This window comes from Protopterus annectens, chromosome 13.part0, assembly GCF_019279795.1.
Source record: "Protopterus annectens isolate FY-2018-M chromosome 13.part0, PAN1.0, whole genome shotgun sequence".
Taxonomy (NCBI): Eukaryota; Metazoa; Chordata; order Ceratodontiformes; family Protopteridae; genus Protopterus; species Protopterus annectens.
Genome location: NC_056747.1, coordinates 819,379,184 through 819,400,738, shown reverse-complemented (window position 1 = coordinate 819,400,738; position 21,555 = coordinate 819,379,184). Strand labels below are relative to the sequence as shown.

Sequence of the window (21,555 nt, the reverse complement as noted above, 5' to 3'; positions counted from 1 at the left end):
GAAAGTGACCTTATGCAGGATAGGGTTCTAATCCCCCTTCAGACACCTATATATAGGGACATACTCAATGTCCTGCAGGAGGCCAAAAAACCTAGTAGCAGGAGAAATTACATCTTTAAATGGAAAAGATTCTCCAGGTGGTGTCAGAGGAAAAACCAGGGCCCTATGGCTATTCCTGTTCCTTTGGCCCTTTCCTATTTGTGTGAGCTCCTTCACGCAGGACTAACTTACTCAGTTAAAGTCCATTTATCTGCCATCTCTGCCTGTCTGCCATGTTACCACCACTGGCTTCCAGATTGGAGGTCAAACTGTTCCTGAAAGGGGTTCTTCATATCAGACCCCCCAGAAAGCCTATCCCTCCACCTTGTGACCTGAATTTTGTCCTAGAAAAACTCAAGCTTCTACCTTTTGAACCAGCACATTCAGTAACCCTAAAACTGCACACCCTTAAAACTGCACTTCTAGTGGCCCTTACCTCTGCCAGGAGGGTATCAGAGATTCAAGCCCTTATGGCCATCCCCCCTTACCTCATTTTCCATAAGGATAGAGTTGCCCTCAGGACTAATCCCTCTTTCATGCCTAAGGTGGTTAATGAACTTTCATTAAACCAAACCATTAACCTGCCTGTTTTCTACCCTAACCCCCAAAATGCCTCAGAAAGGACCACACATTCTTTGGAGGTACGCAGACAACTGAGGTATTATTTAGACAAAACCAAACTTATTAGAAAATCGGATAAGCTTTTCATCTCCTTCCACCCTAGGGCTCTAGGGAAGGCAGTCACCAAACAAACCATTTCTCATGGATCTCTAACTCCATTGGAATATGTTATGCTACCTATGGTAAAACCTTACAGGGCCAGGTCAAATCACACTCTACCAGGGCAGCTGCTTTTTTCAAGGGGGAGGATTATGCCTCAATCCTAGAAGCTGCCACCTGGGCCTCAGTGCACACCTTCACAGCAATCATTACAAAGTGGACTTAGCTTCCAGGGCCAGAGCTGGGTTCACCAGGTCTATTCTTCAGGGTGTCATTGACCAAGAACCCCAATCCTCCTCCCAGGTTCATACCTAAAAGCTGTGGAAGTCTCCCTACTGTTATGAATGCTGCAACGTGTGAATAAAAGGGCATAGAAGAGTTGTGTAAGAACTTATCATAACCTTAGATGTCCTTCTCTTCCATGTTGCAGTATTCAAGTCTGTGGGTATATATATATATATATATATATATATATATATATATATATATATATATATATATATATATATATATACACATACCATGACCATCCTACCTGCCCCCTCTGACTCCCCACATTATTATTCCTTTGCTTTTAGGCTCTCCACTGATCACAGTCTAATAAGTACCCTTATTCTAGTCTCCATGTGACTCTCTACGGTCTGTCATCTTGGACCCTCCTTAAACCTCCAGAAGTACTAGTGTATGCGACAGTCCATTCTGAAGAGGGTATGTGCAGCCGTCACTTTTATACCCGTCAGTTTATGGCACTAGCAGAGGATGTCACACGTACCCTCCTAAAGCAAGACTTTGGTATACTGGCTGGATGTTGGCGCTGTAGGCAGCAACCTCCCTACTGTTATGAATACTGCAACATGGAAGAGAAGGACATCTAAGGTTATGGTAAGTTCTTACACAACTATTCTTTTTCTGGCCAAATCCCTCCCCAAACTAACATTACCATGACCATCCTAAAAACCCACCTATGCTGTGATGTCACAGTTCCCTGATTCTTCCCCTGCCCATACAGAAAGTAAAGGCTAGAGCAAGGAAACAGTACATGAGTCAAGTCTCCTGCTGTGAGCTGTCAATCACAGCAGATAACAGTGCAAATTACCCTTAGCACATTGACAGCTAGGGAAGTTAGGTGTGAAGAGGGATGGGAGATGAGTCAAAGTAGTACAATTCAGGCTACACAAAAGACTGCAGTTTAGCCATTCTAAAAAGAAGCAGCAGGAAAAAGCACTTTGAAAGTCTGTTTTGTGGCATTTGCACTGTTTGTGTTTTAAGTAGTCACTGAACGGCATGAAATGTTACTTAAAACTAACTAACTGAAAGACAGCAGTGTATGCATGTAAAATCAATGCAGTGACAGGAGCTTTTAGGAAGATAGATGCCTCTGTCATGTAATTTTTTTACAGACAAGCACTGCATTGTGGGTTACCTACAGGCAGACTAAACAATCAGAATTACTTCAAGATGCCAGGCCCCATGTGGTCGGACTCAGAAATTATGTATATGAATATTTAAAAACCTGTAAATAGTCCCACAGTGGTGTTAAAAGGGAGGAAATACCAAACCATGATGAAATAAACATGCTTTTGAGTCTATGGGTGTGGTTCTCTAAGTTTCAAAGCTGGCTTTGTTTCACTTTTAATCACATTTGTTGAAAAAAGAATACTTTCTTTTTCAGTTTAGAATCACTTTTTATCAACATGCCATTACAATTTCTAAGTTTGCTATTCACACTTTCCTTCTGTTAAGAGAACTGGCATAGTTATTCTTCATAAACTTTTTGAACTGGAACTGACTTGAATATTGAGAACTGCCTGTGAAGTGGGAGCAGGTGCTGCTGACCGATTTTTATCATTCTGATAACATTTGACTAAAACATTTTTCTAAAGTGACTATTCTAAGAGCCAAAGGAAGTAATTCAACTACTTAGTTTAAAAAACAACCTTTAAAAAAGTGAGAACCGGGTGGGGGGTATAATATAAAGCATGAACCAATAAAACAAAAAAGATCTAATCATTGCACAAAACTGACGCGCCATCAGAAAAAAAGGTTTAAACAGCCTGGATTTTCCTACTTTCTAAGCTAGGCATGCTAAGGAAAAAGTACAGTTGTGTTAAGTCTTACTTGTAACAGTAGATGTTTAAATTCCTCACTGCCTCAGAAGTATTTTGGGTTATATACCAAGATAATCCAGTACTGGCCAGATTTCAAAAGCTTAAGACTCCATTCTCACTCCCTTCCTGTGACAGCTGATTGGCTGAGCATATCCTGAGAGGGAAGCCTTCAGCTGTAACAAGAAGTGAGTGTTCAAGCTGTTTTGCTTCCACAAAGGAGGAAAGGAAGTACCAGAAGCCAGAATCATCTAAGAGTAAATTCAGAACCAGACACAATTGCATATAAAAACCAAATCCAAAACAAAACTAATCACAGAGGTTAAACCCACCTCAGCTATGCACAGTCTGGGGGATGGCAGGTGAATGGTGCCACTGAAGCAATGAGGAATTCAAACATGTACTGTTACAGATAAGCAGGACTTATGCAACTGTACTATGTTCATTAGTCCCACTGCCTCAGTGGCATTTTGAATAGATTCCCAAAGCTTACACTACCTAGGAAGTGGAAGGATAAGCATCCAGGACTCCTGGAGAATTGTCCTAGAAAGCCTGCTCTGGAACTTGAAAAGGAATCCAGCTTGTAGTGGTTTGTGAAGGTATGTACACAGAAACAGGTTGCTGCTTCTAGAATGCTTCTAGAGTCCATCCCCTTTCCAAAATGTCATCTAAGAGGATACAGCCCTAGTCAAGTTAGCTTTAATCTTGCCTGAAAGACATTTACCAAGGTGGGAGCAATAGAAAAAACAAACAGCAGAGGACAACCATCATGCAAAACAGTTTGCTTAGAGACAGGTTAGTCTTTCTTAGCCCCCATGTAAGAGACAAACAGCTGTTTAACATTCCTAAAGAGATTTGTTTTGTCAAGATTGAACCTGGGCTGCTTGTGTGCATCTAAGGTATGTAGAATTGTTTCTCCCTTGTTTTTTTGGCTCATGAATGAACACTTGGAGATTGAGGACTTGATTCAAGGTAAATTTAGAAACAAATTTAACCATGAATTATGGCTTGATTCAAGGTAAATTTAGAAACAACTTTAGCCATGAATGATGAATTAGTGCAAAACACAACCCTGTCCTTGAAAAGAATCAGATAACGTTGGCCCACCATGACATATTGCAGCTCAGAGACTCACCATGCAGATGTTAGAGCAATAAGTAATACAGTCCTCCAAGTAACGAATTGCAAATCAGCCAAAGAAGCAGGTTCAAATGGAGGTAAGGTAAATTTTTCAAGAAAAAGATGAGATGCCAGGGAGAAGGAATTCACTTTGGGGGGGGGGTTATGTGCAACACTCCTTTCATAAACTGTTTGACCACAGTAAGAGGGGAAAGAGGGGGATCCATTGGCAGATATACTGAGATGGCCGCAAAATACAGTTTGATAGAAGCATATGACAAACCACCTTTATCTAGCTCACACCAATATTTAAAAACCAGAAGTGTCAAATCCATTTTCAGGATATTTGTTACTGGCTAAGCAACACTTAGTAAACTTCCACTTGTAAAATAAGATTTTCTAGTTGCAGGTTGACATACTTCCTTATATACCTGCTGCACATCCTGATGGAGCAAGTGCTTAAAAGGTATCAAAACAGAGTCATCCAGGCTGCCAGTTGTTATTGGTGTGAAGTGGAGTGTACCATTTGCCCCTGATGCTGTGTGATCAGATATAGTTTGTAACGAAGCTTGCGGCGGCTGCCCTCGGCCAATGCCATTAAAAGGGGGAAACAACTTTACCTGAGCCAAAAGGGGGGGGGGGGTACCACAAAAATCTTTGGTATTTTTTTTTCTGAATCTTTAGAAGTACCTTATTGGAAAGGAGGAATACATACAGGATCATTCCTAAAAATGGGGATGAGATAGTGTCTGACTGGAAGAGAATTTTTTAGTTGTTTTAAAATTAGGCAAACAGATAGGTGTTCCCCACATCTGGATCAAGTTCTAGAATACCTGCACATGGAGCTTCCAGGTGTAAGGCTCTGTCCAGGTTCTGCTTAGTCTGTCTGCCACTGTGTTTTGCTCTGACAGACTGCATGAGGCCTACAGAGTCAGAGATTGCTGTAGAGATAGCTCCCAGGTCATTGTTGTCAACCGAAAAAGAGAGTATGACCTTGTACTCCCCCCTTGCTTGTTCAGTACCACATCACAGTAGCGTTATCTGTGACCAGCAGAAGAGGATGCAGAGTCCACAAGTGGCGAAGAACATTTAAGGCATGAATAACTGTCAACATGTCTTTTTTTCACAAATCCCAGTACTGATACTGTGAAATTGAAGGATGAAGGTGCTGGGGTTCAACAATGTTGCAAGGGCCATTGAATTCTTCTCATGTGTAGTCTGGCTAGTGGCATCACAAGGGTCACTGATGCCATGAGGCCTTGAATTTTAAGGAACTCTCTTGCTGAGGCCACATCCGAAAAGAGAAAAACGAATAAAATGCCCTGATAAGTCAGAACACTGTTTTCTGGCAGGAAGACCATCCTTTTTACTGTGTATATCAAACACCCCAGGAAAACATTTTGTTGGCAGGATGTGAGGAAGTACTTTTGAAGGTTCAATTTGAAGCCCACGTGGGAAAAGAGGGATGCAGCCTTGTTCAAAGGACTCCAAGCACGTGGTTAGAGAATCTGCACAAATCAGAAAGCAGTCTAAATAAAAAAAAAATGTGGATGCCTAGGGTTCAGCAATAGGCAATGACTGGAGCCAAATACTTTATAAACACATGAGGTACAGTAGATAGCCCAAAGGGTATTACATAAGCCAGACACAGCAAATTTGAAAATCTTCCTGAAATTGGGAGCAGCAGAATTATGACGACAGGAGTCTTCAAGATCTAGAGTCAACACAAAACAGTGGTCTGGAAGCAAGGCTAGGACAGACTGTAAGGTGAGCATTTTGAGTTTCAGAAATTTTGCAAAGGTCTTTAGAAAGGACAAATCCAGGACAGGTCTGCAGGAATGCTCCTTTTTTGGTGCCAAAAATATTCTGGAATAAAATCCTTTGTATACTACAGGCACTGGTTCTATGACCGCTGCTTCTACCATGTGATGGAGCACTGGAGGAAATAGACCTGTCTGGTCTGGGGGGGGGGGGGGGTATGGAGGAATTCTCCTGAAAGGGGAAGGTCTTCTATCAATTACGAAGTGTATACTCTGAGTTATTATAAGAACCCATTTGTCTGATTCTATTACTGGCCAGGCTGCAAGTTTGAGAGAAAGCCTGGGGGAAGGAGGAAGAGAAGGAACAGGGGGGATCAAAATAATTCCTTTTCAGGTAGTTGATTCTATTTCAGAAAGGACCTCTTCTTGTTTAATTTCAAAGACTTATCCTCCTGCCTTTTTCTTTTGGATCCCTGACTTTTGTTTGGCTGGGATTTTTGTTTGCCCTGCCCCTTGAAGGAAGACACCTTGTTTAGGGAAAACATGGGTACATGAAACATCCTAGATACCCCATGCATTCATTTGCCTCTATCATCCCACTGTTTGAAAATGTCTGTAACAGAGGGCCCAAACATCAATTCAAAACTTAAAGGTGCCTTCAACATTTCGGCTTTTAAATCATCAGATAAGGTCTGATTAAGTAATCAAGCATACCATCTTAATACATAAGAAGAAGCAGCTTTTCTTGAGACTGCATTTGCACATTCAAGCACACATTGCAAAGCATGTTTCAAAACCTGAGTCAAAATATACACAAAAAAAAATATATATATATATATATATATCTATATATATATAAATGGTAATGGCAGGTAAAGATGCAGCAAACTCATCCAAACTGTATTCCCTCTGTAAAATACATTTCCATGTATAGCCTTCATAATTTAACATTACAAAGGCTAAATTACTAGAAAGAGAACATTACAAACGCTTGTTTACTAAAATAGACACCACTGTGCCCTAAAGATCAAACCACTTTTCCCTCTTTACCAAATGGCAGTGGATTAGATGGAACAAAGGATTTTTTTTTAATTTCAGAAGGCAACTTGGGGAGTCAGCAGCTGTGTCAGCAGTCAAATGAGAAGAGAGACCTGTCATATCTGAGACCACCCTGTATTTTCTCTGACCCTATTTTAGGGACTGATGGAATGGATACTGGTGTCCTGCAGGCAGCTTTATAAACATCTTCCAAGGCCAGTAAGAAAGGTGGGATAACTGGAGAATTCTTGTCGTCTATGAGGTCGCATACCTACTCAACCTGGTGGACTTCTTTGAGAAGGTCACTACAGCAATTGATGAAGGCAAAATCGTTCACACTGCCTACCTTGACTGGCCAAGACATTTGACACAATACCCCACTCGGGCATTGCTGAAAACTCAAGAGGTTAGGTACAAACTCGTATGTCACCTGGTGGATAGCCAACTAGCTCACAGACAGGACTCTGGAAGTTAGAACTGGGGAGTCCACCTCTACAAAGAGGCAAGTCATAAGTGGAGTCCCTCAGGGATCAGTCCATGGACCGCTCCTTTTTGGCATTTACTTCTCAGAAGTCAAGGCCAATGTCAGTGGTCTCTGGCTGACTAAATTTGCAGATGATTGCAAATTAGGAGCAGTCATTGAATCTCACACTGACACAAATGTTCTCCAGGAGGGGCTGACACAGACAAACAACTGGTGTCAGAGTCATGGACTAAAACTAAATGCCAAGAAATACATAAATGTATCCTATGTTATCCATCCCTGGTAACTATCATATTGACAACACACCCCTTAGAGTTGACCCAGTAGTCAGGGACTTAGGGACACACACAGATAGTAATCCTGCCTCTGATCATCATGTGTCTACAGTGGTGAGGAAATCATTCTTTGCTGCGCAACTTATAAAAAAAAGGTATGGCATCTAAGTCCAAGGAACTCATCGTTTCACTTTATTCTGCATTCATTAGACCTATTGTTGAGTACAATACCCCCTTTGGAATGTACCTAAACAGGCTTATCCAACAACTGGAACGTCCATAGAGGTTCCTCACTAAAAGAATACAGGGCATAAGTAATATGTCCTATGCAGACCGCCTCAAGGCCCTATCCCTGTATTCTGTCTCCTAAAGGTTTTGAGGGGAGATCTATGCTTGGCATACAGGGCATTGTCAGACCCCACTCTGATGGACCTCCTGCATATCCCCAAAACAAACAGTACCAGAATTACCCATTCTAAAGACTTAAACCTTGCCTGTGATATAAATAGGAACTGCTGGAGAGATAGGTATGTATCCCAGACACTACCCCGTCTATGGAATAGGCTCCCCATCCATGTGAAGCAGAGTTCCTCCCTAATCCAATTCAAGTGCAACTTGGACAGTTGATGGGAAACCAGAAATTCATCCTTGGTTTGGCACCTATGTCTCTGATGTAAACAGGTAACTTGTAAATGGTTCATCTCCCTGGCCCATGCTTACACTTATCAAGGGTATCAGAACTTGCCAGGGATTTGGGATGCATGGTTAGGCTTAAAAAGGCCTTTGTGGCCGTTAGCCTAGTAAACACCTATGAACCTATATCCTTGCCTAGTTCTGGGGTCAATCCTAACTACTCTCAAGCAAAAACACCATTAAATCTAGCCATCAACTGAGGAAATGCAAACACTTGTTTGGACTTAAGCTCAGATTCACCTTCCGAAGAATCAGAGAGACTGGACTCATTGTCAGATAGAAAATCACCACTGTCCTCATCATTTTCTGAAACAACAGAAATGTCTCTAGCCAGACTAGCACTAGAGGAATGTATGGGAACACAGCCATCAGAATTTGATGTCTGCAGGACACTCTTACCCAAGGTAACCACACCAGCCTTATAAACAGATACAATCTGATCATCCAGTGTATGATAAAGCTTCTGTTTCGTTTTCTTGTGAACTTCCCTACTAGATAAAATAGCTGGGGACAGAGTATTATGTCTGGCAAAGAGTCTCAGACTACCCCTGCACCTAAATGGTTTGGTCCTCCCATACTTGTGCCAGGTATCGGAACAGTCCCGGAGGATATGTCTAAACCCCGTTCCACAGTGGCCACCAAAGCTAAACTAGTGGGAGGGGCAAAAAGTAAGTGGTCTACGGGCTGAGGAGTTGCCCCAATAGAATCATTAATCATTTTTTTCCTTTTAGATACAACCAGATTTGGTGGGGTGGGGGGGATACTAGACTTAGGCTCCGTCAAGTTAGGACAGACAGAACACCAGCCAAAAAAATACACTGACAATGCTGGATAATGTATCATAATAAGCACTTAAAGTTTCTAGTAATAAGTATCTCCCCTACAGAACTAAACTCTGCCAAACTGTCTATCACACTAAACAGTTTAAAATGTGTTCAGAATTGTTTTACAACTGACAGAAGTTAAATAATTTCCAGTACATAAAGTTCAAAAACACCGAAGCAACCAATGTGCCAAACCAGTGTTAAAATTAGTTCCACACACTTTAACCACATTAAACTACCATAATGTTTAACGCAATTTACACTAAATTCTGGCAGAAGAAAAACTATTTTACATCACAATATTAAATAAAAACAGGGATTTTGGATACAGACCCTTCAGGAGAATAAGAATAACCATGCAGAATATTATACTCCTAAAGCAGCAGAAAGTATTCTAGGAACTAAGCCAACGCGGGGTTGGAAAAAAGAGATTCTGCTGATAGGGATGAATGCAATTAGGGATACAGACAATAAGTGGGGGGGGTTGAATTTACTGGAGAAAACTGGTAAAAGAAGCAAGGTAATGGGAGCAAATAATTAGAGAGGGAAGGTAATAGAATGAGAAGAAGCAGGCTAGAGACTGCCTTCCCTATCAAGGAATGATATCACAGTATATACGCAAAGAGGAAGAAATAGCGGGATCTCAAGTGAAAGACCGGCACTGGTAGAGTTTTTAGTAGAATCTAGAACAGAAGCTGCTGTTAAAAAATGAATAATTAGTAGAGCATTCAAAATATTGCATGATAACTATAAGAATCAATCAGAGAAGGTAAGAATGGATTGGGAAGAGAGAATGGATAAGCAATTCACAAAGAAACAATGGGGAGATATATGTTTATCATCCAACCAAAGTCTAGAAATTTAGGATATTTTCTTGAAAGTATTTACATAGGTATTTTTATACGCCAAGTAGACTCCAAATATTTTTTCCTTAGGTAGACAGCAAATATTGGAGGTGTGATGTGGAAGAAAGAGGTAACCGGGTCTGAGAATATATTTTCTGGGAATGTAGGAGTTGGCAGACTTTAAAGATTCCCTGCAGATTGCTCTGTCAGAGATACTGGCTGAGCAAATTGGTGTAACTAAGGAAACAACTTTTTTGAGCTATGATACAGAATTGAAATTACCTAGACATAGTAAGGCCTTGCTAAGTCTTATTATGGTGGCTACCAAAAACCAATTACTAGAAAATGGAAATCAAAGTCTAAACCAACTTTACTAAAATACTGAATATAGTAACAGATAAAATTACTGCAACTGGGATCTTTGGCAAAGGGTTACAGCAAATTACATAGGAAAAATGGGAATTGTGGGAAAATATATACAGAGGAGGAAAAAGGTTTAGAAGAAGGCAGGATTTGAATGAGCAATGTATGTTTGAATGATAATGAATGGATAGATTATAAAGTGATGAATAATGTTGGCAACTAATGTTATGTCAACATGGTTTCTGATGTATAATGTTTGCAACTAAAATTATGTCAATAAGGTTTGTTTTCATTTATATAAATGCATGATTGCCTATGTCATAAGTGATAATTTAATACAGATGTTTCTTGTTTAAAAAAAATATTATAGGTTAATAGATTGGTACTCGGCTATCAGCCCTAGGGCCTATACAAGCCTAGCCAGAAAGGTACCCTGGCTTTCGCCAACCAAGAAAATTATTTTCCTGTGCCCTTGTCGAGCAGAGCCACAGAGGTGATCCCCGGGGTGAATTTCCTATTTCCCATTTAATCATCAAGATTTTTCTTGAAGAGTGCTAATGAGGAGTTTTGTTTGATATAGATAGGTAGTTTGTTCCAGAGTATGGGAAGTCTCTGGGACAGGAATATCCGGCATGTTCTGTTTATTACGGTGACAAGGTTTAGGTCCCTAGAGCGTGTAGCTCGGAGGGATTGGGATTCCTTTAAGTGGAGCATATCCAACAGCTCTGGGTTTGACATAGCTTTGTATGTTAGGCAGAGATCACCTCTGAGTAGGCAATATGCGACGGAGTAAAGCTGGAGTTTTTTGAGACGGTCTGCATAGGGCATCTGTTTGAGGCCGGTAATCCTCTTTGTGAGGTATTTCTGCGGCCTTTCCAGTTTTTGTAGATGTCTTGTGAGGTACATACCAAAAGGGGTGTTGTACTCTATAATGGGTCTAATGAGTGATGAGTAGAGGGGAACAATGACCTCTTTTTTTCTGGATGAGAAACCTTTTTTGATGAGATGTGCCACGTAGAAGGATTTCCTGACTACTGTGGCGATGTGATTATCAAAGGAGAGACTGCTGTCCACCTGTGTCCCAAGGTCTCTTATCACACTTTCGGTGTTAAGTAGACTACCGCCTATGTTGTAGTTCATGGGTACAGAGTTTTTACCAAAGGGGATGACAATGCACTTTTTGGCATTGAGCTTGAGGCCATGGCTTTGACAGCAGGCATCTGTCTCAGTGAGGCCCTTTTGTAGGATGTTCACATCGTTAGGAGTTTCAATTCTGGCTCCTAGTTTACAGTTATCTGCGAACTTCGTTAGCCAAAGACCTTCTGTGTTAACCTGTACTTCAGAAAAGTAGATACCAAACAGGAGAGGAACCAGGACTGAAACCTGTGGTACTCCACTTGTCACTGGTCTGAAGTCAGATTTGGAGTCTGCTACTTTCACAGTGTGGGTTCTGTCAGTGAGCCAGTTGGCAACCCATCTTATGATATAGGTATTTATACCTAGTTTAGTGAGTTTATCTATAATTCCAGAGTGGGGGATGGTGTCAAAAGCCTTGGCGAGATCTAGATAGGCTGTGCAAACCACCTTACCCTCGTCTACGGCTTTGGTGAATGCTTCAAAGAAGTCAATCAGGTTTAGGAGACATGATCTGCTTTTTACAAATCCAAACTGGGTGGGGTCCAGAGTATGGAGATTACCAATGTCTTTGTTTATAAGTTCCATGATGATACGTTCCATGGCCTTGCAGACCAGGCTCGTTACGCTAATGGAATGTATGGGAACCGGGGTCCGTGGTGGCTCCCCCTTTGTGGAGTGGGATAACTGTCGCTGTGCACCACTCAGTGGGCATAAAGTCTGAGGTGAGGCTATGATTGAACATGGTGGTTAGGTGGGGTGCCAGTTCATTCTGTAGTTCATTTAGAATGCAACCTGTGATGTCAGGTCCCATGGATGCTGTGTTCTTGGCTTTGGTAAGTGTGGTTTTTACCTGTGCAGCTGTGATTTCAAGAACTTTGCATTCTTCCGGTATAGAGATAGGCCCTTTAGGAAAATTAGCATTGAACCTATCTGCCAGGATGTTGGCAATATCAGTTGATTTTGTATATTTAGTGCCGTTGTGCTGTAACTCAGAGCAGATCTGAATGTTGCCATTGAGATTCTTGACATAGCTATAAAATGCTTTGTGGTTGTCTTTAGAATCAATGGCAATTTTGTTTTCATAACTAGCTTTGGAGGATTTTATGAGGGCTCTCAGCTTCTTACTGAGGCTGACCAGGGTGTTCTTCCAGTCATGGGATTTTACTCTTTTTTGCAACAGTTTCTTTCTTCTGTTGTAGGGTTTGTTTATGGCAGGGGACCACCAGATTGGCTTCCTTTTTTTGGAGGATAGCATCTTAGTTCTGTTAGGGATAGCACGATCCATGCACTCGTGTAAGTGCTTATAAAGTGCATTTGTGTAGGATTCAGCAGTCGTACCTCTATTGTCGTCTACATGGGTGTCATGAAGTTTGCAACTTCTGTCTTAAGAAGCGTGAAGTTGACTTTGGAGAAATTTTTTACGGTGGTTTCCCTAATGAGGGATGGGGGCGGGATGTGTATGTCTAGACTGATTAGCTTGTGGTCGGGACCTGACCAACAAGGAATTGACCTCTGGTGTGGAACACCGGTCACCCATGTTGGTAATGACCAGGTCTAGGATATTGCTTCCCCTGGTGGGGGTGTGGATAAGTTGTTCCAAGGCGATGGAATTTATGAATTCCAGAAAACGTTGAGCAAAAGAGTTGGTACATGAGTAGTTTTCCCAGTTAATGGTGGGGTAGTTGAAATCTCCCATTATTCGGGTGATGGGTTGTACCCTAACATTTTCCAGTTACAATTAGAAGTGGGAATCCTGGGGCATGGTGGGGGATCTGTAGCATGGTACAATTTGGATTGCGGTCTTGCCCAGAGTAAGATGCACTTAGATAATCTCGGATGCATTACGCTGAGCAACTAGCCTGGAGGTGTGGATATCCTTAAAGAATATGGACACTCCTCTGCCTTTAGTGTTTCGGTCCAGGTTAGGTGGCCGAAGGGTGTGGTATGAATTATAGCCTGGTAATGCAGGGGTGCTCTCTGGAGCCTTGAACCAGGTTCTCTGTCAGTGCACAGATGTCGATGTTCTCCATTTTAAGGAGTGCCTCGACTGAATGCATTTTGAGGTTTAGACTTCTAGCATTGAGTAGCATTACCCTCGGATTTTGCTTGCTTGTTCATAGGTTCATACTAGGCTATCTGCCCTAGGGCATTTATAAGCCTAGCCAGAATGTGTTTGGCTTTCGCCACCCATTTTAAATGAATTTTGCTATGCCCTTTTTCGAGGTTAGTATATAGGTTCATAGGTTCATACTAGGCTATCTGCCCTAGAAATAAGCAGCCTCTGCAAGGCTCTAACCCATGGCCCTGCACACCATACACAAAGTGAGCATCCACTAAGCCATGGCAGATATTGTACCTGTTACGGTGGTGAATTTGTCATTTGAACCTTGCCTAAGAAAGGGACTATAGGGGTGGCAAGAGCCCTAGCCAGTATCCAGAATACCAAGGGTGACAGGTGCAGGCCATCTCTGGCAAAGGATCGTGGTCTGTCGATCATGTCATCCCAGGCAGACAGATACTGGATCCCTTTAGAATGACACCAGAAGCTTAGCCAATTGTTGAAGTCAATCATTTTGTCCTTGTACTGTGGTATCATTCTGGGTGATGCCAGGATGCTGCTGTGGGCTAAGGTCATACCTGCCTGGGCTACAAGGTCGGAGAGCTCCTCCATGTCTCTTTTCATGTAGTCCAGGGAGGTATGTCTCAGGTCATTCACACCAACATGGACAATGACAGAGTCATATTTGTACTTGTGGAGTGACCTGAGTGTGGATCCTGGCACCCGACATGCAGCTGACAGTAACTTTCTCCTTGTTTGGCCTGGTGAGTGGAACATCACTGTGCCTAACTATAGAGTCACCTATGACTAGAATGTTGGGCAAGTTGTTATGCCTTATGGGCTGTGGTTAAGTGGCACATTAAATAAAACAATAAACACAATAGCACCATTAATAAAAAAACACGAGACAGCCCACTCTGTATGCATAATAGCACATTTCAGGATGGACAGTACTGGACAATATCAAATCTTCCAAAGGCCTGGCAGTATCAGGCCTAAAAGCCTTTCCATACTCTGGTACTGCCCAATACCACCCAGCTTATTGGGTATTATTACTTGCTTACTAGTGAAAATAAGTAAGTAAATAAATAAGTTATTTATTTTACTCTAGGGCCTGTAATGAATACAAAATATTTTGACAAACAATATTTCCTGCGATAATCTTTTGAACTCACTACAGGTAGCTTACTAACATGTGGCTTCGTGGAAAAAAAAAAAAAAAAGAAAGACAGTAACAAGATGGGTTTGTGGACAACTGTTATATCCTGTCTATTCTGATCTTCTTTTCCTTTCGGCTTTATCTCATTAGGGGTCACCACAGCAGAACAAAGGTCCGCAGAATGACTGACAGTGGAGTTTTATGGTGTCGAGTTGCTAGGCCGGCGCCCAACTTTCCACAGAAGGCACACACACACACATACTCACAAACCTAGGACCAATATAGAGTATCCAATCCACCTTTAGCATGTCTTCGGGATATAGGAGGAAAACAGAGCACCCGGAGTAGACTCACATGACTGCAAGGAAGACATGTAGACTCCGCACAGAAGGTACCCCACAGCCAAGAATCGAATGGAGAACCTCTTGCTGTAAGGCGGCAAGGCTAACCGTTGCACGAACACGGCCACCCACCTCTCTACTCTGATAAACGGTGGATTTTCTGATACAGTTAGTAGAAAACAACACTTAGCAAAATGGTTAAATGTGTTCCTGGAACAATTAGAATATTTTTAATAAAAGGCAACTTTACTTTCCTGAGCCACACATTTTCTGTCAAACCAAAAGTACTAATACATCAAGATAGCACATAAAATAACACTAGTGCCGCTGCTAAAACATTACACACACTGCTCAAATTAAAGCTTTAAAATTATCATAAATTTGCACTTTGTCACCAATCAAGGACTGGCTGGACTTGACATAAAACTGGTCGGATGGCATAAATTAAATGACTGCACTACACTTGTGTTCTGATTACTGACTGGAATGTACAAACTCCCATACAAGCCAGAGCAGTCAGAGAGAGAGAGAGTAAGTTATGAGAGGTTTTAGGCATTAAAACACATTTGCACAACAGTGATTTTATAATCACAGCAGCAAAACAAATGTGAAGAAAATCAAAGATGACTTGCACCATGTACATGTTGTTTGCCAATCGGGTGAGTGGACTGGTACAGGACCCTTTTCAGCCACTAATAATTCCATAAAATAAAATATGACAACAGCTTCCTCTGTTCAAAACACAATACAATATTACAATATCATACACACAAAACCTCACATTCTGTGGCACTGCAGCATTTTTCATAATATAACCTACATACCTGAAGATCCTTAATATTTGGAAAAGGGATTCCTATGGTAACAACAGCACGTGCATTGTCATCTGAGAAATCCAAACCCTCACTCACTTTACCCCGGCACACAGCAATAAGAACAGCTCCACCTACTATTACAAAGAAAAAAAAAGTTAGCTCACTAAACAATACAGAGGGCTTGCTACTTCATTGTGCAATTAAATGTATTTGCTGGCTTGTCATCTGGGTACATACATTACTCCATGACCAGTTTCTATCATTTCTAGTTAAATAAAAATTATACTCATTGCAGCACTTCTGGCAGTACACAAGCAACTCATACTTGCTGTTTTTTCTGTGCAGTGCTACACTCTATATCCTGAGCTTTGATTAATTTACAGTTTCCTAAAAGTTAACACAATGTAAAACTGGTTATGCTACAAAGAAACTGGTGAAAGCCTAAACTTGGTGGCATGTTAAGAGCTGCATTTGAAAGATGCTGAGAAGATATAACACTCACCTTGACTTTAAATTAACTTAAGGTCTGTTAACTGTTCTGAAATGAAAGGCAATCTTCCCCCCAAAACTAAAGACCCACATTTCAGAAGACCCTATGAGCACTAATCCAGCTTTCCTCCACAAAGGAAGGCCTCCTCTTACAACCTACTGACTGCAGTGCAGCTAAGGACCTATATGAGTGGTGGTTGTTAGTCCATGGCCCAGTGTAGTATGCTACTATTGGTTAGAGTGTTTGAAATTAGTTTAATTTTGTTTACCAGAGTTGCACAGAGGTTAGCAACCAGCAATAAATCTCCTGTGTTGTCTGAAGAATCCACTGCCTCCTACTGAAAAATAAGTATAATTTTACTTGATCTGCACTTCTTGCATTGTATTTTATGGTGTGCTGTTATGTTTTAACTGTAATTTACTGTATTTTTGCTTTTACCTGCACTTTTAGCCTACCATAGATTTAGTTCAGATTTGCTGGACCCAGTCTATTTTTACAGTTTCTAAGCACAAATCCATCTTTCCTCCACAAAAGAGGGCATTCCCCTACACCTTAGTGAGAGTAGAGTGTAGCTAAGGACCTTTCTGAGTGGTGATGGTTGACCCAGGGCCCATTCTAGTGTGCTACTATCGGTTTGAGTGTTTGAAATCAGCTTAATTTCATTACTTGTTGGCCGTGTTAGTGTGGGTTTACTTGGCATGCACCACCCGCATAACCCTGCATTACCACGCAGTGGAGGATACCATTGGCGGTTACAGACGCAAACTCTTACACAGACAATTTTCCCCCAGTCAACTGCTTGTGCTCCATCGAAGGTTTCTCGCTGCTGTGCTTCACTGCACTCAGCTGACCCTCTGAGGTTCCTCCACAAGTCTTACCTATACCCCTCGTAGTTTAGAACTTTTTCTTGTCCCTTAACCATACCTGGTCCTTCTAGTCCTCTCCTTGTTACTGACCACAATACTTCACCTAGTATCATGAATGGACAATTTCCCACCATTTCTCCAGCCAACCTAATCAACATGGGTATCCTGAGGCAATGCAGCAATTGCCTCATGTACACTGGCAACCCACTTCTCCTAATTCACACAAATTCAATATGAAGATGCATCTATATTAAGAATCTAAAATCTAGGCTCTCTCACTCACAAATCAGGTTGCCAGCACTCGCACTTCACCTCCTGCACCATCCACGTCTATAACACCTAAACCTACATATGCAGAGGTTCTCACTAGAAGCCTACATAAAGATCACTGACCTCCCAAACATAAACACAAGTCACTTAATACATTCCCACCAAATCGCAGTACACATACAAATGCACGCATCAGTGTCTAACCAAACATGCCCCCAAGACAAAACACAAAATCAAATGTTTTAGTCACAGGTGACTCAACTGTGAGACACACAGATGTCCCACTCACCAAGCTGGATAAGGAAAAGGTCATGCTCAGCTGTTTGTCAGGTGCCAGGATCTGCCACATCACACATGTGCTCACGTCTCTCAACATCAGGCACTGTTATGACTCTGTCATAGTCCACGTTGGTGTGAACCAACATGAGATGCAGCTCACTGGACTATATGAAGAGATGCCTCAATACAGACAAAAAAATGACTGACTTCAACAACTGGCTTAGTTTCTGGTGTCATTTTAAGGAGATCCAGTACCTGTCAGCCTGGGATGATATGGTTGATAGACCACAAAGCTTTTCCAGAGACGGTCTTCCCCCTGTCACCTCTGGGCTTTTGGCTACTGCCTAAGGCTCTTGCCTCCTCCATAGTGCCTTTTTTGGGCAATGTCAAAAATCAAAATTCCTGACGTAAAAATATCCTCAAAAAACAACCTTAGGGTTATGCTGCTAAATGGTAGGAGTGTAAATCTGAACTTGCACTCACTGGAAGCACTCATTTCCTTGGAAGATGTGGACATCTATGAAGTCACAGAGACATGGTTCAAGGCTGTGGAGAGCAACCCGGCCATACCGGGATATAATGCCTTCCACGCGTTCAGATCACAAAATGAACATGTGAAAACTAAAGAAGGAGGAGGAGAATCAATATTCACCAAAGATAAAAACACCTCCAGCTCAGTTAAACAGAATCATTCCCTAGAGTTACTCCATGTACAAATAACTATGGGAAAGACTCCTCTCCAAGTTATTGTCAGCTATAGATCCCCTCCATGAACCCCGATAACCACACTGCCTACTTGGATCAACTTGAGCCACTCAAAATTCAACCAAACACCACGGTTATGGGTGACTTTAACAATTCGTCCATAGACTGTGTGAATCTTACGTGTACAAACACACACCACCAAAGGTTCTTGGACTTTGTGAACTCAAATGCCTTGGAGCACAGACTTGATACTCACCAAAATGATAGAACTGTCCATCAGCGGGTCTACTTTGTTTCACTGAAAGCTCATTTCACTGAATTTGAATTCACCCTGACCAAATCGCTGAAAGCTCAAATTACTGAAAACTAATTTCATCGAATCTCATTTCACTGAATTGAAGTACTGACACTGTGTAGAGTACTGTATGCCAAGTAAAAGGTATATGCCCTTTTCCCCACTGTAGTGTGATCCTGGAGTTAGTATATATAGTTAGGGGAGGTGAGGGGGCATAGCCCCCCAATTAGTTTGTCTTCTGGAAAGACTTAGTCATTGGTGTTGTAAGTGTGCATGTTTATGGTTTAAAATGTATTGTTTTGAAGCTTTTGGTGAAATATAACATAAAACCTGTCAAAGGAAAAAACTTCAAAGACCAATACACGTAAGGTTCAGTTAAGGCACTTTAATTTACTTGCAGCAAGGAGACAAAAACATGCAAATTCAAGGATTTGTCTAACTACTAACAGGAAGTATGTTCATTCTTATACTATTTTACAAGACAAGGCCTTCTAAGCTGACGTAATCAAACACAACTTTTAGCATTGTTCTACAGCAGATGTTACTTCAGATTTTCTGCTGACATGACTAGATTTGTGAGAAACTTTTCAGAAAAACAACCTGGCCTTGGTGACTGTTAATCCATTTACAAGCATCTATTGTACAGTGTTACTTTTCAAGGTACTTTTCTAATACAGATACAAGTAAATGCTGACTGCAGTTCATATTTTCAAGCAGGCTTTGTACTAATTATCTGTAACTTCTACAGCTGTGTATTTTCTCATGGCACAGCGGAACGTCTTGTCTAAGTTTCATACAAGTAGTATTGTTCTATTCATTATTTTCCTAATGCAAGCAGAAAATCACCTGCTTCTCAGTAAATTTCCAAGGCACAAGCAAGATTTTAGCTAACAGTACAAGGTCAGAAAGCAACTGCAGTTTGCACAGATTTATGCAGTATGAAATAGAATAAATGTGTTAACTCTTTTCAAGCTTCTAAATGCACTAAGCATATTGCTAATACACACATTAATACATGTATTTTTAACATTTCCCCACTATTAATACTTTTATTCTACTTTCAAAATAAGCATAAACAGTTTGTTTTCTTCTCCTAACCTCTTTCACTCAGGATTTGCAGTTAAGAGAGTCATTCAGTTTAGACTTATGAAAGCTTTTTAGTCTTTTAACAATTCTTCAAACTCAGTACTTTGATATAAGGTTTCAGAAACTGACATGTCTATAAGGTCTTTAATCAGTCTTTTCATGCAGGGGATACCACAACAAACACATACTACCAGTAGGAGCATACCTACACAAATGGCAATCAGGATGTTCACTAGGATGGTACCCCACCCCCCAAACCATTTCTGGAAAAAGTCCGTCAGTGGGTTTGGGCCTGGTTTGGTCATGGCCGACACTTGCTGAATTACCTCAAGATGATTGTCTATCTCGTGTTTATGGTCAGGAATATACGAACAGCATTCTTCTTGGATTAAAGCGCACGTACCACCTCTCGCCATAGGGTGAAGTCGAGAGCCATGCGGTTTTGGAGCACTACAGTTTTCATAGCATTTAGTTCATCAGTCACCAATTCGAGAGCAGAAAAAGTTGCATTACTCATTACTTCGAGAAGTTTCTCAGCTCCCATATCGATTTCACTGCTCCATATGCTGGTAATATACCTGCCCACGATATAACGCTATCACTCAAGTCTATGTGTGTTAGTCCTTTGCCTAGAGAGTGAAGGTCTTTCCAATGTGCATCGATTTGTCCCACTGGATTACAGGTTTCTTGACGACTTCTCGGACATTTTGAATTTTCCCATGAGGCAAAACTGCAGTGTGTTGTATGGCCAGAACCAGGTAACCCAAAAAACAACTGTCGGACCAATTCTCGGGTAACCATTTGTATGCCTTTCTGCCACACACAAAATAACAATCCTCGACTTTAGTAGTAACCTTGCTATGAATGTACACTCGCCCTGCATGAAACATTTTTCTATCAATTATAGACAGCTGTTTATAAAGAACAGAATTATGTTTTACTTCATAAAGTGTTTTGTGCATCAATCCAAGAAATGAATCATAGTTTGTATTACAATAAAGATCTACTTTGTTACCTTTAGTGTAACATCTATAAGGAACAGTCAACATTGCAATTGCTCCAACCCACCTGAACAGTATCATTTTTATAAAAACACACAGTTCCTTTTTGTGGTAGAGACAAGTGCAATGCTATTTTATCTTGTGCTGTAATGGTTGAAGCATCATAAATCAAGTTCTCCAGGTCTCATTGACCCCTAGGGGGGCTGTAGTCATTAATAACCCCCCGTATGCTGTCGGCAAAGCTGTGCAAATCCAGCAATTCAAAACATTGAAGGTCTCAGCATACACATATTTAATTGCCTGGTAAGTGTTAAAGTTTGGATGCCAGTTTATGAGTAACACTTCACGTTTATTCTGTTCAGTCTGCGTGGCTGGGAAAAGAAAAGGCCACAACAAAAAGATTAGTGTCACTAATACAGTTAACAGGATGATTATGCAATACTTCTGAGGAAAGGGTTGTTCTGCATTCCTGTTTCTTCTGGACTCTATAATTTTTGCTCTTGGCATGTAACAAGATTTTTGTCCAGTTCAAAGTTTTTAACTAATTTACAGTGCGTCAGGTGGATCCAGGAGGCACGCTCCGCAATTTTGACTGCAGTGGGTGTTGACAAAAGCACTTGACATGGACCTTCCCACTTCGGAGACGCCCAATTTTTCCTCTTAACTATCTTCAGCCAGATCCACGCTCCAGGGGGCACTGCCACCTCTGACGGTCTGGTTCGTTCTTTATCTGAAACAGAATTTAACTGCAACAAATGTTTAGAATTTAACAAATTACACATATACT

The 21,555-nt window shown here is 41.2% G+C and overlaps 1 protein-coding gene across 3 annotated transcripts in view; it reads right to left on the bottom strand.

The window, feature by feature from the left end:
* Positions 1-21,555, bottom strand: part of BRIP1 (BRCA1 interacting helicase 1) — a 2,367,390-nt gene that overhangs the window by 470,868 nt on the left and 1,874,967 nt on the right. For all 3 annotated transcript variants that reach the window (XM_044054537.1, XM_044054539.1, XM_044054538.1), the window contains one exon: positions 15,786-15,910. In XM_044054537.1, coding sequence (XP_043910472.1) covers positions 15,786-15,910 — 125 coding nt within the window. The remainder of the gene's footprint in view (positions 1-15,785; positions 15,911-21,555) is intronic.